At 50.2% G+C, this 16,783-nt stretch overlaps 5 protein-coding genes across 5 annotated transcripts; 2 read left to right on the forward strand and 3 right to left on the reverse strand.

The window, feature by feature from the left end:
* Positions 1–270: 270 nt before the first annotated feature.
* N7477_009582 (uncharacterized protein) lies at positions 271–4,856 on the forward strand (the record flags this gene model as incomplete). Its single annotated transcript, XM_056971243.1, has 5 exons — positions 271–312; positions 365–650; positions 712–3,468; positions 3,526–4,176; positions 4,231–4,856. The coding sequence occupies 5 exons, from the start codon at positions 271–273 to the stop codon at positions 4,854–4,856; spliced, it is 4,362 nt and encodes a 1,453-aa protein (XP_056818222.1).
* Positions 4,857–8,980: 4,124 nt separating this feature from the next.
* On the forward strand, positions 8,981–10,352 carry N7477_009583 (putative integral membrane protein; the record flags this gene model as incomplete). Its single annotated transcript, XM_056971244.1, has 6 exons — positions 8,981–9,173; positions 9,223–9,290; positions 9,373–9,450; positions 9,482–9,730; positions 9,794–9,866; positions 9,931–10,352. 6 exons carry the CDS (start codon positions 8,981–8,983, stop codon positions 10,350–10,352), a joined length of 1,083 nt encoding a protein of 360 aa, XP_056818223.1.
* A 713-nt stretch (positions 10,353–11,065) lies between these two features.
* Positions 11,066–13,047, reverse strand: N7477_009584 (uncharacterized protein; the record flags this gene model as incomplete). The annotated part of the gene is made up of 5 exons (XM_056971245.1): positions 11,066–12,367; positions 12,426–12,528; positions 12,589–12,633; positions 12,684–12,852; positions 12,939–13,047. The coding sequence occupies 5 exons, from the start codon at positions 13,045–13,047 to the stop codon at positions 11,066–11,068; spliced, it is 1,728 nt and encodes a 575-aa protein (XP_056818224.1).
* Positions 13,048–13,393: 346 nt separating this feature from the next.
* N7477_009585 (peptide-methionine (R)-S-oxide reductase) lies at positions 13,394–14,099 on the reverse strand (the record flags this gene model as incomplete). Its single annotated transcript, XM_056971246.1, has 2 exons — positions 13,394–13,779; positions 13,838–14,099. 2 exons carry the CDS (start codon positions 14,097–14,099, stop codon positions 13,394–13,396), a joined length of 648 nt encoding a protein of 215 aa, XP_056818225.1.
* A 376-nt stretch (positions 14,100–14,475) lies between these two features.
* On the reverse strand, positions 14,476–16,194 carry N7477_009586 (uncharacterized protein; the record flags this gene model as incomplete). Its single annotated transcript, XM_056971247.1, has 2 exons — positions 14,476–16,107; positions 16,165–16,194. The coding sequence occupies 2 exons, from the start codon at positions 16,192–16,194 to the stop codon at positions 14,476–14,478; spliced, it is 1,662 nt and encodes a 553-aa protein (XP_056818226.1).
* Positions 16,195–16,783: the final 589 nt, after the last annotated feature.

A 16,783-nucleotide genomic window follows, 5' to 3' on the forward strand; every position in this document is an offset into this window, starting at 1 on the left:
ATAGAGCGATAGGGACCACGTGACAGGTCCGGTGCGGATCCCAGTGATTGGCCCGAGCGTCCTTCGAACTTCCCCCGGACTCGCGATCTCGCGATTCGTTCACACCTGTTCAGCCATTGCTGGACTTTCGGTGCCTGTTTCACCGGCTGCTAAGTCTGTACATGCTGTGAGCGTGCGGTCATGTGGAGTCTTCCCCTTGGAAATGACTCCCCGAATAACCTCGTCAGCCCTTTATTTATGACTCCCGGGCCTGTCCGTAACTGGTAAACCATGGACTTTCCCGGAGGTGCGACGACCAACGTATATCTGGTTGTAAGTGCGTGCATATGCTCCCTCGAAGAAGCGAACTGATCATGAATCTTAGGACGGCTTCTCCACGATCTACTGGAGAATCTACACGGAAGAGCCCACCACTGTCAACCCAGCGGTAGAGGGCCCCGCAAATGGCTATACGATCTTAAAACATCTTGGTCGTCTGAAGAATTTAGAAGCCAGGCTACGGAATCTGAACTGTCTGGCATCATGTCCGAGACGCCTAGGATTATGGGTGTTTTCCCCGACTCCGAACTTTGAGAGTTTGAACTCCCTGTATGTGAAGGAAGGGGATTCAACAACAACGAAGATCCTAGTGGATACAACAAATTTGAAAGGTATACATCTAATGCACAGAATTTTATCATGGCGCGTTGACTTTACTTATACGTGCCATAGTCTCCGCATCGGGCAATATTACGTCCCAGAATCTGATACGAGGCCTTTCATCAGAGTCCCAAGATCCGAATGGATCTCAATCAGCCGGAACGCAAAGACCTCAACAAGGCCAACCATCATCAAGACGATCTGACGGCTATAGCAGCTCAGTAGCTATATATGCCTCTTTCATCTCGGCTGTCACTGGGGCGATTAGCATCCACCTGATCCGACGATATGGTGCTCTCCCGCTTGGATCTCGCACATTGTTCACCCCTGTAGAACAGGTTGGATATGAGAGCCCGCGAATAGACAGCGAGAGCGTACTTTCAACATCTTATTTAACAACTCTGAATGTTCAATTAACTACAGCTGGAACTGTGACAATCGCCCCGCTGACAGTTTTCCAACAGGGTATCGCCCGACTATGCAGCCCAAGTGACGATATCTCAAATGTCTTGAGAGTGCAGCAGGGATCTGATCTCTGGCTTTGTCCCAACGGAGCTATTGCTAGACTTGTCACGGCCAATTTGGAATCCCCGACGGTGCCTTCACCGGATTACTCGAATCCTGGGGACTTTTCAACAAAGCGAAGACAGTGGAAGCTGGATGTTGTCCAGTGGCTGACGAATTTTGGATTGCAGATCGAGTCCATCGAAGAGGAACCATGGGTGGAAGTCGAGGTTTGGGAGCCCTTTTTTGCAAGGCTTGCTGGTGAAGTTTGGCGTCAAACCGAAGAAACTCAATCTGCGCTACCTCTCAAACGGATGCTTTGGCCCGCAAGGTTTTGCTTTCGACGATGCGGCCAACCAATCCAGTCTTCCTGGCTCCAGGATTCCTTGGACGATCCACTCGAATTCCTTGGGCAATGGTCTCCAGATGCCGATTCTCTCAAACCAAAACAGAACACGCAGAGCAAACCCACATTAGAGGAACCTCCAGTTAAAGACCACGAAATGTCATCTCCCAGGGTTGACAATGTGGAAGTCATCGAAAGCCTCTCCCGAATGTCTCAATATTACGACTTGCAAACAACGAACTTGGTGTATCCAACTCCACCTGAAGGTGCTACTGCGATGGGAATAAATCACACGAACCAATCCGATGCTTTTCCGGATGATGTCGACTTTTTGTCACCAGCTGCGGCACACGACAAACACACCTCTAACACCGAACACCCGGCTAACAACCCAATTGGTACTGGCAAGTACGATGCCAGCGATGATGACGACCTTTTTGGAGAAATGAATGAGCGAGACTTCGGGTCCAAAGGAATAACTGATGCTGATTTCAGTTTTTTTGATGAACCTGATCTCGAGGGTATGGGTGATGAGCCTTCTGTTGATCACCCGAAAGAGACACTTCAGGCACAAGTGAAGTCAAAGGGTCTTGAAGAGGGGGAAATGGAAGACATTATAGTTCCAGAAAGCGCTCCATCGGAAATAATCGAATCAGCCCAACCCACCGAAAAGGAACATGCTCTTGAACCAGTGCAAGATACCGAACCCGGACTGGCAGACTCACCAATGGCATCCGCTTCCTCGGCCCAATCATCCCCGCGTCCCGAAAGCCAACCCATCAGTCCCCCGTTAAGTCCAGTGGAAATCAAGAAAATCCTGTTTTCCGGACAACAGCCGGATCACCAGAAGCAGTCCAAAGATTCTCATCTTCTTCAGGGGCACTATCACCCCATTGCATTTGAAAAGAAGATCGGAGACTGGGACCAGAAATACGGGGCAGCAGGCAAGTTTTGGTTCTCTACTGGTGTCAAACCAGACACTTTGGACAAAAACCTCGACGCTATCCCCACCGTTGGCATTCCTCACCGTGCTCGAGCTTCAGTGAGCCAAGTGAAAGCAAATGGCACAAATGAATCACCATCAATTCCCGAAGAGCGTTCCCGGTCTTCGTCGGTCTCAAGCAGTGCCAGTAGCCCATGCATCGATGAAATGCCAATGCAGCATGCCCCGACTCCGCTGGCTCTTCCAACCTTGAAAAGAAAGCGCGTCTCTTCCGAGACCGATATCCAATCCGTTGCGTCAACAGCCAAATCAAGTAATATGCCTGAGGTGAACCTGGGATCCAAAGCTGAGAATTCGACTTTTCTGGGAAACTTTCTTGCCAACTTCTCCGACTGGACACTCACTGGTTATTTCTCTGCGTTGCAAATCCAACAATTGCCCGTTCTTCTCCGCCGGGAGGATCAAATGCCAATTGCTCAGCTCCTAGTCGACCAAATAACACAATCATCTCTGGACCATGTTCTAGATGGCAATGTCGGACTATTTGGTCTTGAAAGTGACAACCTGACTTTGCGAACGTGCATGGAAGATGCAGTCTTTTTGGGTGAGATGGCCAAGTTGGATCTCAAAGGGTATGCAACCCTGCAAGACGAAACGGCCGCGGAATCGCATCAGCCGTCCAAGGAATCAGCACGAACCCCCATCTCAAAGGTCGCGGCTCCACATCTTCGAGTTCGACGTGGGAAGGAATTTTTGGAAACTCTTCCGCCCGCTATCTCATTTTGGGAGACTTTCGGTCTTGAACCTGCTCGTGGGCCGAAGGATATCACGGCTTACTGTATTCATCCGAAATCCGCTTCAAAGAGTGCAGATTCGTTTCTATATCGGTTCGGTCTTACATATCAAAGCTGCAACTTTGGTAACCATTCACGGGGCGAAAAGTCGATGGCATTTGAAGACGGAATGAGGGCATGGGACACCGAATCCAGCTACTCTTCTATGATGCAGTCTTTGAAAGGGCTGTGTGAGGAACTAGGTATGTTGCGCTTTCCAAGTTCTTTTGATATTGTCTAACCTCGAAACCCGACTTCAGGCGCTGATTTATCGCAATCCTCACCTTCCTCCAATAATTGTGTCGTTTACATTGTCAATCCGTTCCCTCACGCGGCTGCATTGGCGGACATTTGCACGGCTTTCTGGCACCTTTTCCAACAATTGGTGGCTAACGCCGACCTTCGACAGTCCCGACAGGTCAACGACGTTGTTTTGCAAATCATCCCGATGAATTTCATCACATCTGGGAAATCAATGGTTGTTCCGACTCAAACAGAGTACTTGGAACTCGCTCTAGAGGTATACGGCCGATGCCGACCAAAGGAAGCAGATCTGAGTCCTGTAGTATGTGCGCCGGCGATACTCCTTGCCGAACCCTTGCCCGAAGCTCTCCATTTCCGCCTTGCGTCCGAGAAAGGTTCACCGTTACAAGATGGGCGTAGTCTTCATATTGCGTGCTCAAAAAGCGCAGATCAACGTTGGATGTCGGTGGCATGGTCTGATGGAACTGGGTCTATCCAAACAACCATGTCTTATTGTCTCCGGTATCGAAGCAAAGGCGCCGCCAGAACAGTTGCTGAAGTGCGCAATGAGATCTGGGCCACGACAAAGCACATTATGGAGAAGTTCCAGGCCCGCTGGAGGGTTGTGCTGGTGAATACCGAACCAATGGATCAAGACGATATTGAAGGTAAGATTTCGAGCCTATTGAAACTTCCAATCCCCATATCTCACAATTCTCTAGGATGGAGCGTTCTGGCCGATCAAGTGAACAAGATGAGACCAGGATCACTGGAGTTAACCATGATCACCGTCATCACCACTCCTGAACTCACCCTCGAAGCACCCGCTTCAGCTATGACAACAGCCGTCCTGAATCCCCAACTCTCATCTACCCCCGTCTCAACACCAAACCCGAGTGCCAGCATTGCCTCGCCCGAGCAATCTGGCAATGCGCCAACTCCCAGCGCCACCTATAACGCCCCCACTCCCACCGAACCTTCCATCGAACCCGACTCAGACGTCGTTCTCGCCGACATCAGCGATGAATCGTGGGTAGTCATCCTCTCTCATCGCCTCAATAGCTCACCTCATCTCACCGAGTTTCGCCCCGCGCTGGCTAGCGGGTATCTCCTCCGCCGCAAAGGCACCACCGACGGCGAGGGTGTCTTCTCCATGACTGTCAACCTCGTATATTCCCAGCGACCATCTTCATCTCACGCAGCTACCTTGAAGGAAACTTTGGGCATGTATCGCGATCTAGCATCTCTTGCCCGAGCGAAGGGCATGCGCAGTGTGCAGAACAACACACTGCCTTGGCATATAGCGACGGCTTTGAGGGCCCAAGAGCTTTTAAGCTACGTTTTCTAATTTGGAGCAAACAATTCCATCATCTATCCAGTCTGATGTTATCTTAATGGCGTCCTGTGTTTTGAAGAAGATTTCAACAGGCTTTGGTGCATTGTGTGTTTTATTTGGGTAAGAGCGATACCATTGGCGGCACGGATTTAGTCTTTGTGGAAGCGAGTGGCATATTTTTCTGCATTTTCAGCTGTTCACCTCATTGCGACGCTTATCAACAAGCATCCAACACTTCACTATTTTTCTTCACAGCCCTATTTCTATCAAGTTGAGAAGTTCCCCAGGCTCTCCATTGTGAGATGAACAACATCATCATTGTCCAGCTGTGTCATACCGAGTAGAGGCAGCCGCTGAGCAATATGTATCTGCCTTGTCATCCACATGCGCCAGTAGAGCTTATGCAAACCATCTGGGCACCATTGCGCTTGTCACGTTATTTAATGAATGACGAAAGCTAGATGAATAGAAAGAATTATCCCGATAAGGTTGCTCACACAAGAGCATTCAAGTTAAATTCACTGCACCGGTCATGTATCATATGTTAAGCAGACCATTACCATCACAGTCATTGGAAAGTACATTCATGAAAAAAAAACCCCCCATTTCCAACCAACTCCTCAGGCGTAAAAAGATAACTGGCCAAAATCATGTGCTCAAAGTTGTACCAAAAAAAAAAAAGAAAAAACGCGCGGGGTCTCAAAGCAATCGTGTCAGGATCATCAAGATAGCAGAAACATCCTATCGGGTATCATGTGTCTTATATTTTCGTCCGTTCCGCAAGGATATATCCAGGTAGTCGTATAGTAGGGGTATTAGGACAGCAGCATTGTCGCTGATCGGGTGCGGTCACCCCCCGCCAGCGCTCTCTTCATCGATTTCTTTTTCTTTGTTGGAGAAGAATGAGACGTGGTTCTGAACAGCGTAGATCGCAAATCCTGCGATTGCGAGAATGATGAAGAGTACGATAATGATAATCGCGATGGTGATGTTGCGCTGGACCATCTTGGCGGGGTCGGAGGTCGGGTAGGACTTGGTCAGCTCGTAAGGATTAGAGCTCCAGGGCTCCAGATACAGGCGATGAAGGTGACTATATGGATAGTATAGGTCGCAATACTCGTCTCCGAGAATTATGAGTAGAACTGGAAGGAGAACTCGTGGACGACAGATGGAATTCCGGTCTGCTGCGATGGCACTTGGGCTGGATTGTATACTTTGCGAGTATACAGCGCAATAGGCACGGGCGCAAATCAGTTCAGCCCGATCGTGCTTTTTTCTTTTTTCTTTGGAAGCTCAAAGATAAATGAGCCGCACAAAGAGGGGAGTGTGAAAGGAAATTGCATCAGCTGGAATGCTGACGAGGGGGGGATTATAAACAAACCGCATCCCAGCCATGTGCTTTTTTGCGATCGGTGGCTGGGGATGCAGGCGCTAACCTCATTCCCAGCTTCACCTTCGATCCTAGACACCTGCATCGACCAATCGATCTGTCATATGTGGCAGAGAGGCTATTTGAGGTTGATTATAGGATCAGGGGGGCTTTCTTGACAAGCCACATGGATCATGTCCATGGTCATCGATGCAGGCTGCCCAGCCGTGCTTGAAAGCAACGTGAGCTGGTAAACTGTATTACTTTATGGAGCAGAGCAATAAAGCAATAGGGGTCTGAAGGAAGGACCAGACTAAGTAGCTGGTTTATCTTTGCCATTGTTTCTAAGAAATTCAAATGACTATCGTATATTATTGTGACGGGAGGCGCAATGATATTGCGGACGCTTTTGGAAGGCTGGTGGCGGGCCTGATAGCTGAGGTGTCAACAACATCCTGCTGGGCAGCCACGAAAACCTAAAGAAGCGGTCTGATCTGGTCTCGGAGGTATGGCTTTGCTTTTGGAGTTATATACTACGAGCTATATCCCAGCGGACATTATTTAGCTTGAGGCATGCCGATGCATCCCAATCAGTCGGTGCAGTTCGCCCCTAGGAGATTCCACGATCGATCGGGATTTTTCGATGCCGCTAGTACTTGATCATTTGCTCTATAGCTCAAGCTAAAAAACAGGAACATTCAATCTTCTCAATTTGTAACGTATTGAGCACGCTCTGTGTTTGGAGGACAAGTAAATAAATGAATAATACTCTACGAGAATGTGAATCTCTCGCCAGTCGCTGTAGCAGCTTCACAAAGCTCCTCACGGAACCTGGGAAGCACACAAGGGCTACAATAATCCGCCCCAGCTCGTGGACAGGTCCATTCTTGGGCATACATCTACCTTTCTCGCGTCAGATGATGACCATACCCCTATTATCACTCACAAATACGTCTGGAAAGGGCAATCCGAGGGGCACAGCTTGAGTTTGCGAGCTGTGGACCTCTTAGTCCTTGCGGATCGATAAAGGAAAATGACCAATTTTAGCGGATCGCTCTCGATTGCACAAAGCTCTCGGTAGAGGTGACTGGGCCCTTGAGATCATGGTACAAGCACAGGCTGTTATGTACCAGATCTAGGGCAGAGTAGTGAATTACAATCGATGATCAACATGCCCCTGGGCTGACATCCGAGCCGTCAAAACCCCGTGCGCCTGACGGCAGCTCGGATCCGCGCGGACGGCACACAGGCTGGAGTGATCGACATGACTGCGCGACAAATAACGACATTTCGGAGCAGTATCTTGGTTAGTACGTGTTTTTGCTGGGTGGTGAGTGTTTGCGCGGAGCATCCCCCAGGGAAACCTCTTTTTCCGGGACTGCTTTTTTTCCATCATTTGTTTCAGGCTAAGGCTGGTGGCATGGACTCATCTTGGTGGCTGCTGCAGTGTAGATCTCATTTGAGGCACATGGCATTTTTTCGATAGAAGCCTTTTGTTGTCCCACTGACAGCCACAAATTCGGCGCTATTGACGCTATTGCCAGCCACCAGGCTGAAAGGGGGTCCTGAGACGGTGTTGATAGGGTGCGCTAGTCTGCAGCGGCGGTAGTGTAAAGCATTTTAAATTTGAGAAACAAAATGGAGCCCGAGCTAGGCTAAGGGTATTTTACCCGCGTTAGATCCAGGGGAAAGCGGCGTTTGTTCGGCGAATTCTCACGAGAATCTTTCGCGTCTACTTCAACGCCCGTGCCCAGTTGAATCTTGTGTAAGTAGAGGATCCAGCCCGGAGTACTCTGTTTCACATTAATCGGATTGAGAAACGTGAGAGTTGGGTACAAAGCAAGAACGACAAAAATCATAATGCCAAAGTCTGGCAACGGTCTCAGTACTTTCTTAGCGCGCAACTCATACTCGACTTAGGGCGAACTGGTTCCATGGTTGCATTACCTGTCTCCGCTAGATGTCAACCCGCTTCAAACAACGACTCTGTGCGCTGTTGAAAACCAAGGATTGCCTCTGATCCCCACTACGCTAGTGGACTGCACTCGTCAAGTCTCTGAACTGAGTGGGCTCTGACGGGCTCCGCACGGCAACGGGGCCCGCGTGGCATCTCGCATGGGTGGATCGAACGGGTGAGGCAATGCATGCCCCTCATGGTTCATTCCTAGCAACCGGGTCTTGAAGCTCCACGTTCAGCCAGGTACCGCCGTCTCTGAGCGGCCCAAGGAGTCTGCACCATGATAGGTTCTCTGATGGCCGATCGCCGTGGACGGGCAGCATCCGCCAGACTGTCAAACTCTGCCAGGGTCCTCACCGGCGTAGTTTGCATGAGAAACGGGGCATTCGCACGCTGCTGCGCGCATTGACCGAGCCTCGGGGTGTATGTTCGAGCCATCATTTGTCATGTAGACCTCCTGAATTGCCAATAGTCCTGTCCTTGTCCCTAAGCTTATATCCTCTAGCTCCTCGAGGGCTGACCGGCCTTGTGCAAAGCTAGTGCTAGTCCTATACTGTCTTCTTCGATCGGGAACCTGGGCGTCATTGCAAGCCACGGATCTCCCTGTCTTTCCTGTTTCTGGTAACTGAAGAGGGGCACACCCCACACTAGCCCTTTTCCTCTGCACCGCGCAATGGAGTATTAAATGCAGTTGGCCCTGGCTGGATCTTATCTTCCATTCGGACTTTCTAACTATTCTGTTGTCTAGTCTGGATCATCGATCCTTGGCTGCACAGACCGTCACTCTTTTGTCCTCCATCATACTTCGCAATGACTACACTATCGACCTCAAGGGGCCTGGGGGCTCTGGCCGTCAGTGCGGTCTTCACGTCCTTGGCGACAATGGTAGTCCTCATTCGTGTCTATACGAGAGCGTTCATGGTGAAGCAGATGGGAGCGGATGACTATGCCATTTTAGCCTCCTTGGTATTCTCATGGGTCTTCTTTGGACTGTTTGTGGGAGGTCAGTGGATTCGATCCGATTCTGGATGATGAGCCCTAACTCCTAGCAGAGGTGTACCATGACATGGGACAACGCTTCAAGCTTATCCCAGAGGATGTCTATGTAACGCAAATGATTGTGAGTACCGGCACATCCTGACCATCAAGCACCCTGTCACTATCACGATGAAGAGTCACGATTGACCTTTTCTGTTCTATAGTGTTTCTGGGCCTCAGTCCCAATCTACCAGTGTAGTCTCTTTAGCACCAAGATCTCCATTCTCCTTCAATACCGACGAGTGTTCTCCACCACCCCGCGCATGCGTCTAGCCTGCGCTATTTTTCCTCGGATTCATCGTCGTCTATGGAACATGGTCAGTCATCAGTGCCTGGGCCAATTGCGTTCCTCTCGCCAAGTTCTGGGACCCAACAGTGCCGGGCTTCTGTTTCGACAAGAAAGCCTTATGGTTCTCGAACTCCGCCATTCACATTCTCACCGATTTGTTGATTTTGACATTCCCCATGCCCGTCCTCAAGTCCCTCCAGCTCCCTAGAAAACAAAAGTTGGCCTTGATGGGTGTCTTTGCTCTGGGCGGATTGTGAGTATCCTCCACCAATTCCAACAAGACATCGACTAATAAGTATAGTGTTGTGATCACCACCATTCTTCGTCTTCACAGTCTACTCGTTATTGCCAACTCCGATGATCCAACCTGTATGCACGCATCTATATCCTCATGAAGAAAATAAGACACAAGGTCTAACACTATTTGGAACAGACGACAACACCGGCGCCGCCGCCTGGTCCGCCGTTGAATGTAATGTCGCCATCATCTGCGCGTCCCTCCCTAGCACCCGCGCATTCCTCTCTCAACTACTCCCCCATATCTTCTCCACCGGCAGCAATGGCTACCGCAGCAAGACCCGACCCTCCCGCACCGGGCGCAGTGCACTCACCGGCAACACCGGCAATGGAAACACTCAAGTCATGGCATCCGTCATTGGCGGTCGAGAGCCCGGGCGAGACGGCTACGACTTGGATGACCTATCCCTCGATGGCTCAATCCATAGCTTCGAAAAGGAGCAAAAGAGTAAAGATGAGACCTTTGCCGGTATCAAGGTGACTACGCTCGTGACGCAAGAGTCGAATGTCACGACTCTTGGGAGTCATAAGACGGAAAGTGCCAGTGAGCTTGTTTGAGATGATTTCTATTAGATGTTCTTTTTCTATTTTCATATTGTTATGATTCGTGATGTCGGTGGTTATATCCTATTTGTCTTTGTTTTTTGGGTCTTTACGTCTTTCTTTTTACCCTTTGGCCATGGGTTTTCTTTGACTGTTTTTCTTTACTTGTGTTCATCATACCTGGGTCGGATTATGTATAGGGGAGCCCGTTGGGAGGTTAATTTTCTAACCATGTTCTTGCCTGCTTGCGCAGGCACACTTTTTCAACCAGCGGCGGATTTCGCTGTTCTAATGGCTTTATACTTTTGTGTTGAGGCTACAAGCTGTACCTTCACACGTACATATGAATAAATATGAAAATATTGGAAAGACTGTTTGTGGATTCAGATCTCATGGACTATTATGATGGCTACAGACGCGCTCGAACCCAGTTTCACCATGTCTCCTTGATCTGATAGATATCTTTTCCGCTGCATTTACCCGTTATATGGAATGCATTTCCAAGAGAAACAAAATCAGAACAAATTAGCGTAATAACAAAGTAAAGCAAAGCAATATCAACAGGAATTGGAGGTGCTCAAGGGGTTTAAAAGAACCGCATTCAGTTCAACATCAAAAATACTTGGACCATCTGTAACTATGCCTATCTATTCACAAATCTATTGACACAGGAGATGTGGTGCAAATTGTGATTACGAAATCAATTTGCTATGGAAATAGTATACCGTCTATTCCCAAACGTTAGAAAAGAGGTCATCAGAACCACCAAACCCGCCAGCCGGCTTGGTTGAGCTAGTTGTAGTAGTGCTCGACGAAACGGGAGCAGCACTAGTCCATCCTCCAAAGTCCTCATCAGCTGCCACAGTAGGAGTGGACTTGGCAGGAGGGGCCGGAGCACCCCAACCATTTCCAATGTCGTTGGGAGTCAGAGTATCGGGAATCTTCATCATCGATGCTGGTGCTGGCGCGGCGTGGGCAGGAGCAGGAGCGGGGTCGGGAGTGTTCCAAGCATTACCACCCCAAGGGTCCATTGCTGACATGGTGGCGGCGGCCGCGCTTGCAGCAGGCATTTGGGGTTTGGCAGGTGCGGCGGGCTTGGGCTGAAACGAGGGGCTGGAAAGGTTGAATGCAGAGCTCATTGCGTGCTGTGGGGAAGTCACAGTAGACTTAGGTGGTGAGACTGGTGCAGGAGGCGGGGAAGAGATACTCGGGGAAGAGAGACCGAAGAGGTCATTAGAGAGGGTGTTGGAGATGGATACAGATGGAGGTTTTGGCTTCGGCTGAGAGGGAGGAGAGGCAAAGCCACCAAAACCGCCAAAGTCCTGGTTATGCGAAGAGATGGTTGTGTTTCGCGACTGGGACTTATGGGCAGAGAGTGAAGGAGACGTCAGGCTATCAAATAGATCACCACCCGCAGAACCGGAAGGAGAGGTGACCCTGGGAGCTACTGGGGTCGATTTGGCAGCGCCGAAGTTGGTCAGATTGGCAAAAGGAGAAGGTTTCGGAGCCTGCTGAGCCGGGGGTGGCGATGTGGTTGATGGAAATGTGAGGCCACTAAAGGCGTCAGTCAGACCACCCATATTTGAGGACGCTGAAGGTGCCATAGGAGAGGCCATATCGCCGAAGGAGTTGTCCCGTCTATGCTGGACAGGGGCAGCCTGGGGCTGGGGCTTCGAGTACAAGGATAAGATCGATTGTTTCAGATCCGGGCGAGACATGCCAGTTGGCGCAGCGGGTGTAGATGCGGTGCTGGACGGACGGCTACCGGTAGAGGGTTGGGCACTGCCAAAGAAGTCGAGACCGAGCAAAGAGTCGCCCGACTTGTGCGTCTTCGGCTGTGCGGTCTGTGTCTGTCTTACAGGAGCGCGATGTGCCGGGTCGGTCGTGCCAGGGCGAGCGGGGGGAGCAATGGGGTCATCACTAAACAGATCAATTGGAACTCGTTGTTGGCGAGCGGGTTGGGGAGGAGGGGCCATTCGCTGCGAGACGGAACGTTCAATCTTTGCCTTTTCTTGAACAACAGCAAGCGGCTGGAAGATTAGCATGTGCTGTTCAACACCATTTCGCAGTTCAGTCCGAAACACTCACAACGTCATCGTCACCATCATCGAGGGTCGAGGGATCAGGGATGTCACCGTCCATCACCCAGCGCTTGGTTTCGTACTTTGTTCGGATGAAGTTCTCGATCTTACTACAGGCATGCGACGTCAGTGAGCTGCCCTCTCATGTAGTAAGGTCGCAAAGCACTCACGCTTCCGAGGGAACATGGCCGGGCGCCAGTTTCGCTTCCCAGTATCTGTATGGCATTAGAACATAAACCTACACTAACAATTGCGCGCGACTGACTTGTTGGCTCTTGCATTGCCCCATTTCACCACACTCTGGAGTTGTTCATCGGTCCACGCATCAAGATCAACCGACTTAACTCGACTGATGTGTGTGCCCATTCCTCGATGAATACCAGAACAACGGATGCATATGAAGATACCCAAGTTCCAAGACGCCCATCGCGGATCTAATCAAGAGGAATGTTAATATACAATGTGACCTGAAGCCATGGTACCAGGCCTGCGTGAGCGGCATCGGAGGGGGTTCACTGACGCTTGTTGCGCTTGCAATCGGCACATATCTTGTTGGTCTCCAGTTTCAGCAGACTCTTGATAGTCTGCTGGTTCTGGGCAGCCTGGCCCGGCGTAGCGCGTCGAGACATAATAGCGGACGTGTATGTGGTAAGAAAGGAGAAGAGAAACTATGGCAACCTCCCGCATGCGCAGGTGGCGGTCGGCAGTGCGGCCTTAGGCGCACATACGGTTAGCGGGACATGCCAGTCACGCAGTTTGATACACTGCCCCTTCGATTTACTTTTCGTCTGCAATTTATGAAATAGCCTACTTACATGCAAGAACTACACTCGAAAAAGGGTAGAATATCGGTTTATGCAACGTGGTTGGATCCTGACTACGCGCTTGGCCCCCGAGGTACTTGCCCAGTGCACATCCGCACTAACCGGCTTCGATTTCTAGAACACTTTAAATCTGAGTTATTACTACATCCATTCAAGCTTTCGCCTTTTCCGCCGGCTTTCCAGAAGCACCTTGGTCCTCGGTGAAACGTAGACTGACGCTGTTCACACAATGACGCTCATCAGTGGGGGTTGGATATCCTTCACCCTCGAAGACATGGCCGAGATGACCTCCACAGTTACTGCAGACGATCTCAGTTCGCTTCATGCCAAAGGTAGTGTCCACATGTCTCTTTACGGCGCCGGGAATTGAATCAAAGTAAGCGGGCCAGCCACAACCGGACTTGAACTTCTGTTCGGCTGTATAAAGCGGGGCGTCACACCCGGCGCAGTTATACACGCCCTTGGTCGGATGGTGTTGATCGTACTCGCCGGTGCCGGGGCGTTCAGTGCCCTTCTCACGAAGGATGCGGAACTGCTCTAGGTTAATGGGTAAGCAAGATACTTGGCTCAAGTCAAGGGAAAACAATAGACGGACCGGGATTCAATACCGCTCGCCACTGATCTTCACTGCGCTGATCGGGGTAAGACATGCTGCCGCTTGACTCCTCAGGCTTGTGAGAGCTAAAGAACGCGCCAAAGAACGGGATAGTCGGGGCTGCTCTCAGCACCTTAGCTCCAGGCGTGGAACGGTTGTTCTTGCCAGCAAAGGTTGAATGGGAGCGGGAGATGGTAGCTGGCTGGACAAAGGCGCGTGGCCTCAGGGATGCTTTCAGAGTTCGTACTGCTTGAGATCGCATAGGGATGACTTGTAGTGCTTGTGGGCAGTTGTTGTTACGAGGAAGTGGGCGCGATTGATGTCAGGGTGCTTTACGTCATCATACGGGACATCGGCGATCTAGATCAATACGACTGCATTCGAAGGACTCGAGAATGCCTGATCTCTCATCTACAAGCTAACATTGAATTTAGTCATAAAAAATGGATTAGGAAAAGGGTATCAAAAAATGTCCAGTTGAAGTTTCCCTTCAGGGAAAGCTGAACGGAACTCCTATGCTGGGTATCGTACAAATAAGAAGACTACCAAAAAGGTAGGCCCAGATATGATACAAAGCGGAACAAATGCAAGGCCACACAATGAGAATGAAAGCCCAATACACGATAGGAAGATTGCGGTTAACGGGCACGGGCAGCGCCCGTGACCAACAAAAACCCTCGGTCAATCTCCACTCGCCAGCCTTCCTGAATGAGCATCCTGCTAACTGCTGGTCCGAGACGAGATGTGCCGTCGTGGCTGTGGTTGCCGACACCAGTGATGATCTTATAACCACCGTGTACATGTTTACCACCCCCACGAACATACTTAGCATCGCCAAGATTGTCCCACCAATTTTGGACTCGCTCGCGAGCAATGCGAACCGCATTGGCAACTGTGATGCCGTGAAGATCTAAATCGTACTTAGAAGATTGGCTGTCCACAAGGCGATCAGACGCAAGCGAGAGTTGGGCTCTTCCACGCTTGAAATTTTCTTCTGCGGATTCTCGGTAGACTGCCGTCGCAGCAGAAAAGAGGTGATTCGACTTGGAACGGCGATAGCTTTCGCGTGCTTGATTGTAGGCGGTGGAGCCTGCCGCAAAATGGGCGTTCGCTGCCGCTGTTGCCTGCGCATAATCAGAACCATCCGCGACGACCTCACTGCGTCGACTCCCCGAACCAGAGGCGCCGACATTGTCTTCCTCACTAAGGTCGATGGGTGCTGCAGTGAACTTGATAATGTTCGACACATCAGACAATGAAGGCCTCCGAGCCAGCACCGTTGCAAAGTCAGCCGCCGCCGAGGGCATGTTATTTGTGACTCTTAAAAGCCCGATCAGAGTGGTGTTTTGGAGATTGGGGAATGCTCCGGCGAGCTCGGCCACTTGTGTGAGCATGACAGGATCATCATCAATCTCGTGCACGTCCTTTGGACAGTTGGCAAGAGCAATCGATCTGATGGTGGGAAATAAAGACCCTCCGTTAGCGTGGTAAATGGATGACACCTTTTCTTTGGGGATATTCGGAGTGCGCGAAGAGATGAACTCGATGTCTGCCTTGCCAATCTCCCACTTATTTTGAGGAAGGGAACCATTGCAAGAATGACCGGGTCCCTGTCGCAGCTTCTGGTTTTTGCTCCGCTTTTTCTTGCCCCCTTTGACATAGCCGATGTCACCGCTACCTTCCAGGAAACCATCTATTCCTTTTGGTACAGCGATTTTCGCGTCATCATCGGCTACTTGAGACTCGTCGAAAAAGGCCAAATTGAGCAAAACATCCATGCATTTGGTGGGATCCCCACCGCTCTTCTTCAGACTTTGTGTGATATCAAGAAGAGATATCGTGGGAAACATTTGCACGAGTGACTCAATTGTTTCCTCGTCCGACCCGCTTGAGAATTGCAGGGAGCCATCTGTCCCCACCGTGTACGCACCCTGAGATTTGCTCTGAGAAGAGGATCTTCCGTCATTCTCACTTGAAATCAAGTTGGATGTATGACTTGACGTATCCGTTCGGGTGTGTGAAGTATTTTGCCCATTAGGGTATGTGTGATGCGAGGAGTCAAAGTCGCCTACTCCAGTATCATTATTTTCATGGTTGAATGTTCCTGTCGGATCAAATGGAAGATCTTCTTGCTCTAGAGCAGATTCTTTGATGGAAGCAAGGATTTGACTAAGTTCCTCGACAGCTGCCGGGTCTGTTAGGTCGAAATCAGACGCCAGGGCCGCAAATAACGCAGAGTCCACTGGGGGACAGTATAGCGTTTGAAGCTCCTGTGTATGATTAGACATCAGAATTTGTTGTTATCGCAACATCATCGAGTCACGTACGCTTAACGTGTCTCCACTAGAAGGATTCATTGTCCAAGGTGGGGTGTCAAAGCTAGGCGGAGGAGATGGCGGGGTGTGAATGACATGCCAGTTCGCATCTATTATGAGCCATGGAAACGAGCCTGCTTGAGGTTTCCCAATCTTGGAGAAGCAAAGTTCACCCACGATAAGCTTCGCGAGACCAAACTGGATTTGCGTGTCTGATCTGCGGTTGTGAAGATGACATAACGAGGAGTTCCATGTTTCCGTATAAGGTTCTATTTCTGCCGGATAAATATACCGCCTTTATGCATCTCTCCACCCCTATGCTCATACTGTCTTCTTACTTGCCCGATATGATAGACCGCCTTCATAAATCACCCAAACATCCCAAAGCGTACTTGGCGATGAAAGAACTTGTCTGTGTTGGTAAGAATGCCTCTTATGATGACATTGGTAGCAAAGTTAAACTTTTTTGAGCTTCTCAATACGACTTCGTAACTTTGTAGACAGGATACCTTGGATGTCGCCGCATTCTTATCTTGGGGCAGTTGATCGACGCAACGACGACCTCGGCTGGGCAGGCGCATCCACATTCTGACACCAGAAGGTTGTGCTAGGCCAGGCAGGTAGGTATTTG

Source organism: Penicillium maclennaniae (assembly GCF_028827695.1).
Source record: "Penicillium maclennaniae strain IBT 15551 chromosome Unknown utg000008l:1.0-3552695.0:1.0-3555053.0, whole genome shotgun sequence".
NCBI classification, from domain to species: Eukaryota; Fungi; Ascomycota; class Eurotiomycetes; order Eurotiales; family Aspergillaceae; genus Penicillium; species Penicillium maclennaniae.